The sequence below is a fragment of the Salvelinus fontinalis genome, chromosome 31, assembly GCF_029448725.1.
Source record: "Salvelinus fontinalis isolate EN_2023a chromosome 31, ASM2944872v1, whole genome shotgun sequence".
NCBI classification, from domain to species: domain Eukaryota; kingdom Metazoa; phylum Chordata; class Actinopteri; order Salmoniformes; family Salmonidae; genus Salvelinus; species Salvelinus fontinalis.
This window is the reverse complement of record NC_074695.1, coordinates 33,798,907-33,808,663: the sequence shown is the minus strand read 5'-3', so window position 1 is coordinate 33,808,663 and position 9,757 is coordinate 33,798,907. Positions and strand designations below refer to the sequence as shown.

Genomic DNA, 9,757 nt, shown 5'->3' with positions numbered 1-9,757 from the left:
AACATCAATCCATTTTTTCCAAAGTAAAGATGTCCTCTTAATGGCAGATGTGTTATATAATCCTCAGTGAATGGTTGAGCAAGCTATTGAATCCATGGTAGACACTTGCTCTTAAGGTTTTGGTCTATGAATACCTTAGCTCTGCCATACAATTAATCCAAGCAACAGTTTGACTAGTTTACTGTATGTCATGACATCCAATTTTTCAAAAATGCAAAATGATGATGTACCTGGGCCCTAACCTTTACAGCTTAGGTAATAATATATGCCATTTAGCAGACGCTTTTATCCATGGCTACTTAGTCATGTGTGCTTGCATTTTACATACGGGTGGTCCTGGGAATCTAACCCACTGTACTGGTGTTGCAATCGCCATACTTTACCAACTGAGCCACAGTAAGTAACACCCCCATGAATATGCAAATCACATACATTATTTTTCCATGTCCCATCTGGTGTTCATAAAATGGAACTGAATTATATCTGTCAGATACCTTTATCCATCTGTCTAATGCCAATATAGTAACCCACTGCATCAAATCCCATCAGTATATTATGAATGCATATGAATATAAATACAAAAAAAACTAAAGGCTGAAAGTCATAAAACAATTTATTACTATTATTCCCATAATCTATTTATCTTTATACTATTATTTACTCTAGGGATATTACCTCGCCTTCTTTCCTGATTAAAACAGTTTCTCCATTTCAATATCTGGAATACTACAGTTTTTGGTGTGAAATAATCAGAGTTCTGTATTTTCTGTTTCCATTCATTTCTTGGCTCTGTTTAAGTCTACCGAGCAGTGATAGAAATGTATTGTGGCAGTAAGACTTCATAGTGTCCGCACACAGCTGTTCTTCGTCCATCAGGCTCATTCCTGATCTGCACAAGCTCTAAGAGCACACATTTGATGCTACAGTAAAAGTATAAAATTAACATCTAAAATAGATGGGGAGCAGCAATTTTCTCTGCAGTCAAAGAAGAGCACTTGTGTGTTTAACTTTTCTTATTACCATCTTTGTCACATTAATAGTGAAACTGCACAGAGGGCAGTGATGGTCAGACGAGGAGTGGATTGTCTAGCACTGCCACTCCAGAAGCCACACCTCCATCAGAGTGTTCATCACTCTTGGTCCTCAGCAGATGTCCAACACACTCATTCAGCACCATGTCTTGCCCATGCCTGTGTGGACACAGAAATCATGAGGACACACACACAACCATTCAGAGAGGAGACAGAAGGCATCTTCATTACTCTGCAGGAGTACATTGTTATCACCACATCTTGACACAATAGCTTTCAGTGGGCCAAAATGTATACCACCTCCAATTACAGTATACTTCATTCCAACTCACATATACAATTTCTATAAAGTTGTCATGACAGGAATGTATACAGAAGGGTCTTTGACTGTACCTGACGTAGGCCCCAAATACACCCAGCTCACTTAGGCAGGTGCTGAGTTTGAGTGGCGTCCCCAGTCTAAGGAGGTAGTTGTGTACAGGGCGGGGCTGAACCTTGTCCATCAGAATATAGGCCATCCTCTCTGTGCTCTGCTTCACACCCTCCAGTACCTGACAGATCTCAGCTCCATAGAGGTTGTTGCCTACAGGAGTAGAGGAAATCTACACTTTAGCAGACAGGCCAGAGCATGACAAGGTTAGAGGTCAGGGTCACAAGAGATGTGAAGTAAAGAGCTGAGGTTCTCTTACCCCCACCTTCCCTCTGTGGCTTCAGGACAAACTGGTCTGGTTTTGCCAAAGCCATAGCCACAGTCTTGTCACCTTCTGGTCCCTGTTAGTAAGATTTAATAAGAAAGTTGAAGCAGAAAAGCAAACTGCTAGGAAAGGCTTTATAAAGAAAGAGACATGTACCTAAACATTGTCAAGAGTCCAAAAGAGCCCGGTTTTGTTCTTACCATGTCTAGAGTATACAGCCCAGCAAAGGTTGCCCGGATCTGGTCCACAACGTCAGGTTCACCAGGAAAGAACCTCTCCAGAACACCCGGTCTGGCCAGTTCCTGTTGGACCTTCTTGGTGCCAGCCAGGTGGGTACTGATATCTGGACACTTCACAGCCATAGAGCGTTCCATCATGAGACGAGCCTCCCAGTTCTACAAAAAAATCATACACATTGTCAGGATAATAAGTGATTGCATCAGTTTCACGATGACAGATTTTACAACCCCAGCAAAGCTCTGAGAACAGAAAGAAAGAAATGAAGATGATTGTGTTCAAACCTGTTCTGTGTAGTTCTGTGGCATGTACCCATTGCGGAAATATACAATAGCAACCTCCCGTCCATCTCTGCAACAAAATGGTTTTAAATGAAACAATGAGCATGGCATTACATTGAAAGTAAGGCAATGTTCAACAGTCTTATCAGTAACAGATGTTGCAAAATCAAAACATTAGTATATGTTGAGCACGCAAATGACTGTAATACATTTTTTTAAAGAAAGTAACACTTACACAAACAGCCTCTTATCCTGATCAAGGAATCCCGTCTTAGCTACATCTTCAAACTGTCTTCGTATAACAGGAATATTTCTGAAAACAAGCAGAAATATTTTATGTCGCGCCATTTTGATATACCAATGGTAGTCAACTACATTTGTCTACCATGGCTACAAAAGTGGCATTAGGAGGCTCCATCACAGCATCATCAACAGGATAAAAATCAGATGATTGAGTCAAAGTTGATTATGATGCGTTTGAACAAGCACCTAGGCCTTACCTCTTCCATAACTCATTCTCCACATATCGATGGTCGAAGATGTTTCTTTGGAGCTCTTCAACCAGATACAAGACTACTGCCCTTTAATGCCAGAATTACCCATATTAAACGCTCAGCAGTGGTATCTACTTTGTGTTCTGTTACTGACAGACAACCAACAAAACGTCCTAGTTTTCTGTATCCTCTTTTTTTCTTTGTACAAACTGACAGATCTCAAACGCATTCACACATCTGAATCCTAACCAAGAAACCCACCTTTCTGAGCCGTAGAGGTCCCAGGCCTTAGCTAAGCCCTTTGCCAGACCTGCAGACGGGTTATTGTCTAGGATACGCTTGCTATCCTCCAACCGACCAGCCACCTTCAGGATGTGTCTATTGATGCAGACATAGACAGGGTCATTCACAGGGCATTCAATTGTTTACAACTTTTTCTTCAAACCAAACATACTTCTCCAATTCCCTTTCCCATCCTCCCGTATCTTTTACAGCAGGAGAATAAAAACCTTCAGCGGGGAAAACCGGCCGTATTGTTGTGGTTCACATACCGGTGGACATTTGGCGTGTGTGAGGCAAGACCACCAAAACTGGCAGCAATGGTGTTGATCTCGATCTGCTTCAGGGAGGCACTCCCATCCGCATTCTGGTCCAGCATGTAGTCTGAGCGATTCAGACCCAAAACTATGGACTGGAAATGTACAATGAATAAATGAGCATGAGCAAGGTCTTTGACCTCATTCTAAACGTATTTGATTGTTGCAACTTGAAATACATTCAAACATAGCATCTGATATTGCTCAGCCTTCAACACCATAGTACCCTCCAAGCTCATCATTAAGCTCAGGGCCCTGGGTCTGAACCCTGCCCTGTGCAACTGGGTCCTGGACTTCACTGATCCTCAACACAGGGGCACCACAAGGGTGCATGCTCAGCCCCCTCCTGTACTCCCTGTTCACCCATGACTGCATGGCACGCACGCCTCCAACTCAATCATCAAGTTTGCAGTTGACAACAGTAGTAGGCCTGATTACCAACAACGACGAGACAGACTACAGGGAGGAGGTGAGGGCCCTGGCGGAGTGGTGCCAGGAAAATAACTTGTCCCTCAACAAAACGAAGGATCTGATTATGGACTTCACGAAGAGGGAGCACGCCACTATCCACATCGACGAGAATGCAGTGGAGAAGGTGGAAAGTAGAGGTCGACCGATTAATTGGAATGGCTGATTCATTAAGGCCGATTTCAAGTTTTCATAACAATCGGAAATCTGTATTTTTGGACAACAGTTTGGCCGATTTAAAAAGAAAAAGTTTTTTGCTTCACATCTTTATTTAACTAGGCAAGTCAGTTGAGAACACATTGTTATTTTCAATGACGGCCTAGGAACGGTGGGTTAACTGCCTCGTTCAGAGGCAGAAGGACAGATTTTTACCTTGTCAGCTCGGGGGATTCAATCTTGAACCTTACAGTTAACTAGTCCAACGCACTAACCACCTGATTACATTGCACTCCACGAGGAGCCTGCCTGTTACGCAAATGCAGTAGAAGCCAAGGTAAGTTGCTAGCTAGCATTAAACTTATCTTATAAAAAACAATCAATCAATCATAATCACTAGTTAACTACACATGGTTGATGATATTACTAGTTTATCTAGCGTGTCCTGCGTTGCATATAATCGATGCAGTGCGCATTCGCGAAAAAGGACTGTTGTTGCTCCAACGTGTACCTAACCATAAACATCAATGCCTTTCTTAAAATCAATATACAGAAGTATATATTTTTTAAACCTGCATATTCAGCTAAAAGAAATGCAGGTTAGCAGGCAATATGGATGTCATAAGGTGAATGCACCAATTTGTAAGTCGCTCTGGATAAGAGCGTCTGCTAAATGACTTAAATGTAATGTAAATGTAAATGTAAATGGCTAGCTAGTGTAAATGTAAATGGTCCGCCAATAATCGGTATTGGCGTTGAAAAATCATAATCGGTCGACCTCTAGTGGAAAGATTCAAGTTCCTTGGCGTACACATCACTGACAATCTGAAATGGTTCAGCGCCTCTTCAACCTCAGGAAGTTGATGAAATTTGGCTTGGCCCCTACGACCCTCACAAGCTTTTACAGATGCACAATTGAGAGCAGCTTGTCGGGCTGCATCACCGGCTGGTACGGCAACTGCACCGCCCGCAACCGGGCTCTCCAGAGGGTGGTGTGGTCTGCCCAACACATAACTGGTGGCACACTGCCTGCCAAAAAGATCATCAAGGACATGAACCACCCGAGCCAAGGTCTGTTCACCCCGCTATAATCCAGAAGGCAAGGTCAGTAGACGTGCATCAAAGCTGGGACCGAGACTGAAAAACAGCTTCTGTCTCAAGGCCATCAGACTGTTAAACAGCCGTCACTAACACAGAGGCTGCTGCCTACATAAAGACTCAAAAGCATTGGCCACTTTAATAAATGGATCACTAGTCCTTTAATAATGTTTACATATCTTACATTACTCATCTCCTATGTATATACTGTATTTTATACCATCTACTGCATCTTGCCCATGCCGCTCGGCCATCGCTCATCCATATATGTATATGTACATATTCTTATTCCATCCCTTTAGATGTGTGTATTAGGTAGTTGTTGTAGAATTGTTAGATATTACTGCACTGTTGGAACTAGAAGCACAAGCATTTCGCTACACTCGCATTACCATCTGCTAACCATGTGTATGACCAATAAAATCTGATCTCATGTATATACTGTATTCTATTCTACTGTATTTTAGTCAATGCCACTCATCCTAATACAGCTCATCCTAATATTTATATATTTTTTTATTCCATTATTTTACTTTTAGATGTGTGTATTGTTAGATATTACTGCACTGTTGGAGCTAGGAACACAAGCATTTCACAACACCTGCAAAAAATGTGTGACCAATAACATTTGATTTGTTAGAAAGCAATAATACCCTACCTGGGTCTTGCCTTCCCGTAAAACATGTCTGTATATATTGAACAACCTCCCAGTGAAATCATCCACTTTGATGGTGCTGGCTAGAGCCTCCTCCAGGAAGCTTGAGTCCTGGCTGATCTTGTCCACCAGTCGGTTGTAGTGCGTTTGTACTGCTAGAGCCTGGTGGAAGGTAGCCTTGGGCACTGGTGAGGGGAAAAGTGTGAACGGTGCATAGGTCACCACCTGAAACCAAACACACAATAAGGGTGCCTTCGTAAATTCCCCATGGCAATCTACTCTGATTTGAGAGTGTCAGAGTGCAGAATAATTGAGGAGTTTGTGAATGCCCTAAACTCTTGTTATGGCAGATATGTAAACATTGGCAAAGAAACTGCTTTCAATTGTTGCCAGTAACCCAGTTAGTCACCAACGCTCTAGATAACACGAAAGCAGCCTAACCAGCTCTGCTAGGGCGAGTAAAATGTTCAAAGTGAGGTGTTAAAGCTTCTTCCAGACACAAAAGAGAGCACGCTTATATTATTTTGGATGTTTTCAGCACAATTTCCACGACTGATCAAAAACTCTGCTGCAGATATATATACTGAGCAATGTTTGGAACATCAAATTGCTATAACATCACAGTATCAATTCAGAAAACATAGAATCGTGAGAATAGCCATATACAGTACCAGTCAAAAGTTAGGACACACCTACTAATTCAAGGGTTTTTATTTGTACTATTTTCTACATTGTAGAATAATAGTGAAGACATCAAAACTATGAAATAACACGTGTAGTAACCAAGAAAGTGTTAAACGAAATCTTTTTTATATTTGAGATTCTTCAAAGTAGCCACCGTTTGCCTTGACAGTTTGCACACTCTTGGCATTCTCTCAACCAGCATTACCTGGAATGATTTTCTAGTCTTCCACATATGCTGAGCACTTGTTGGATGCATTTCCTTCACTCTGTGGTCCAACTCATCCCAAACTATCTCAATTGGGTTGAGGTCGAGTGATTGTGGTGGCCAGGTCATCTGATGCAGCACTCCATCACTCTCCTTCTTGGTCAAATAGCCCTTACACAGCCTGGAGGTGTGTTTGGTCATTGTCCTGTTGAAAAACAAATTATAGTCCCACTGAGCACAAACCAGATGGGATGGTGTATTGCTGCAGAATGCTGTGGTAGCCATGCTGGTTAAGTGTGCCTTGAATTCTAAATAAATCACAGACAGTGTCACCAGCAAAGCACCCCCACACCATAACACCACCTTCTCCATGCTTTACGGTGGGAACCACACATGCGGAGATCATCTGTTCACCTACTCTGCGTCTCACAAAGACACGCACATTTGGACTCAGAGAAAAATACAGATTTCCACCAGTCTAAAGGCCATTGCTTGTGTTTCTTGGCCCAAGCAAGTCTCTTCTTCTTATTGGTGTCCTTTATTAGTGGTTTCTTTGCAGCAATTCGACCATGAAGGCCGGATTCACACAGTCTCATCTGAACAGTTGATGTTGAGACATGTCTGTTACTTGAACTGTGTGAAGCATTTATTTGAGCTGCAATTTCTGAGGCTGGTAACTCTAATGAACTTATCATCTACAGCAGAGGTAACTCTGATTCTTCCATTCCTGTGGCTGTCGTCATGAGAGACAGTTTCATCATAGCGCTTGATGGTTTTTGCGACTGCACTTGAAGGAACTTTCAAAGTTCTTCAGATTTTCCGTATTGACTGACCTTCATGTCATAATGGACTGTCGTTTCTCTTTGCTTATTTTAGCTGTTCTTGCCATAATATGGACTTGGTCTTTTACCAAATAGGGCTATCTTCTGTATACCACCCCCTACCTTGTCACAACACAACTGATTGGCTCAAACACATTGAGGAAAGAAATTCCACAAATTAACTTTTAATGCACACCTGTTAATTGAAATGCATTCCAGGTGACTACCTCATGAAGCTGGTTGAGAAAATGCCAAGAGTGTGCAAACTATTTCATAGTTTTGATGTCTTCACTATTATTCTACAATGTAGATAAAGGTAAAAATAAACAAAAAACCCTGGAATGAGTAGGTGTGTGTCCAAACATTTTTATATATAAAAAAAAAATTTAACCTTTAATTTAACTAGGCAAGTCAGTTAAGAACAAATTCTTATTTACAATGACGACATAAACCGGCCAAACCCGGACGACGCAGGGCCAATTGTGCGCCACCCTATGGGATTCCCAATCACAGCCGGTAGTGATACAGCCTGGATTTGAACCAGGGTGCCTGTAGTGACGCCTCTAGCACTGAGATGCAGTGCCTTACACCGCTGCGCCACTCAGGAGCCCTATATATCATGATCGTGAGGTACCTGGAAAGTCCTAGCCCCAGTGCTTGATTGCCGCCGAGGTCAGAACGATAGGATCAACCCTACTCCTCGGTCGAGAGTTTAACACTCGGAATTTACGAAAGGACACTCTGACAACACCCTGAATTTACAAACGACCAGAGCGCAATCTAGAATGAATTTACGAACTTGATGTTATTGGGATTTCTCTGATTATCACAACTGATTGACATGTACAAAGTACAGGTAAGCAATTGAATTGCATTAAATGTCTTGGCATTCTGTTCTCTGAACATTTAAGATTGTAGATTAGATACTTGGTATAGTGAAAAATAAACAGAAAAACATGTAACATGACCACTGAGACAGAATACATTCCCACAGGTGCACAACTTTAGTTTTAGAAGTGGAGCGGGGGACACATCTAAAACCAGTCAGATAACCACGCCAAACAGTCTACCCGACCACTCGGAGGCGTCCGCATGTTCCTAAAGCACACCGCTGCCTCATTTTGTATCACATTCATTCCAATGATAAAACATGTCCATCCCCCCCGTCCGCGGTGAAAGTCGCACCCCTGGATTTCCACAAATCCAGTCAGACAACACAGGCTCAAAAGAGAGAATTCCTGGCATGGCTGGCCATTACAAACCCCATTTTTTGAACAGTATAGTTCCAATGGCTGCCCAGTTCCTCCTTCTCCCACTTCTCCTTTGAATTAAATTAACCCAGACAGGTGATTTTCGCCATCTAATAGCAGAGAATTCTATAGTTATCAAACAACAGTTCAGTGTGTTCAGGTTTAGCCTAATCAAGCAGAAAAAGGTTTACCTCTGATGAGTTGGGTGTCTCTTTTGTCCGCATCAACACTCCATTTAGAAGGGCTGAGTCTTTTGCCACATCCACTAAGTCCTTTATAAGATCATTATCCATTAACACATCCTCTGGTATCCCGTTGGCAGCCATTGCAGTTCACCTGTGCAAGGTGAGACCAACATAACGTATTTGCATTGTAACCATGACAAAGCAGATGATTGATTTAAACTTTATTTAGACAGGGATTCCCATTGAGATTAGCTTCGACCGCAACTGGATTCTGATTGTGTCGGGACATTGGGCTAATACAGATATGTAACGTTACATACTAAAGTTAGCAAGATACTGTAGCTAGCTAGTTAACGTTAGTTACCAGCAACATACACTTTGGCTTGCTATCAACGTAAATGCACCACCACATGTTAAATGACAAACCTGTCCTTCTATACGCCGATTATGCTCAGATGAGGTGCTCTGGAATGGCAACCCCCCCAAAAAAACAGACGTTTTTCCCTTCAAGAATGAACACCACGGATAAACATGGACTTGGGGGCAAACCAAAGACTACGCCTTTTCCTCTCTCTTCAAAGCTCACTACCGTGAAAACGTATTCTTCTGTGGATTACCGCCACCAACTGGACTGGAGTGTGGACCAGCGATAGCGAAGGTCTAAATCCTGCCCAATATTTTCGTCTCCTTAAGGAAACGAAATACATAATTCAATACTATATCCCCTGAAGATTTATCCAGCAATTCAATTAATCCTGGCTCTTCAATCCTATTACTCCTAAAATCTAATAATAATCGCTCCCTTTCCCTCCCATATTTCTGGCACTGAAATAGAACATATTCCACTGTTTCCATCTCCTCCTGACAATGATCACACCACCCAGTCAGATGTTTCCCCACC

The 9,757-nt window shown here is 42.2% G+C and overlaps 1 protein-coding gene across 2 annotated transcripts; it reads right to left on the bottom strand.

Annotated features, from left to right (window-relative positions):
- Positions 1–595: 595 nt before the first annotated feature.
- gss (glutathione synthetase) lies at positions 596–9,440 on the bottom strand. 2 transcript variants are annotated; one of them, XM_055892322.1, is made up of 12 exons: positions 9,283–9,440; positions 8,863–9,007; positions 5,715–5,936; positions 3,290–3,429; positions 3,000–3,116; positions 2,745–2,825; positions 2,480–2,557; positions 2,248–2,314; positions 1,927–2,121; positions 1,721–1,802; positions 1,425–1,614; positions 596–1,190 (listed from the first exon to the last, which is right to left on the bottom strand). In XM_055892322.1, exons 2-12 carry the CDS (start codon positions 8,995–8,997, stop codon positions 1,067–1,069), a joined length of 1,431 nt encoding a protein of 476 aa, XP_055748297.1. In that variant the 5' UTR covers positions 8,998–9,007; positions 9,283–9,440; the 3' UTR covers positions 596–1,066. The 2 variants fall into 2 exon arrangements, with proteins under 2 accessions (XP_055748297.1, XP_055748296.1); XM_055892321.1 differs by lacking the exon at positions 9,283–9,440 and adding an exon at positions 6,601–6,805 and having other exon boundaries at positions 8,863–8,951.
- Positions 9,441–9,757: the final 317 nt, after the last annotated feature.

Excerpts from the sequence above, each read along its gene's own strand:
- gss (XM_055892321.1), bottom strand. The coding sequence starts at position 6,801 with ATGACCAAACACACCTCCAGGCTGTGTAAGGGCTATTTGACCAAGAAG. Across the intron at positions 2,558-2,744 it reads GAGAATGAGTTATGGAAGAG|AAATATTCCTGTTATACGAA; the intron begins GTAAGGCCTAGG and ends GCTTGTTTTCAG. Across the intron at positions 1,615-1,720 it reads GCCACAGAGGGAAGGTGGGG|GCAACAACCTCTATGGAGCT; the intron begins GTAAGAGAACCT and ends CTACTCCTGTAG.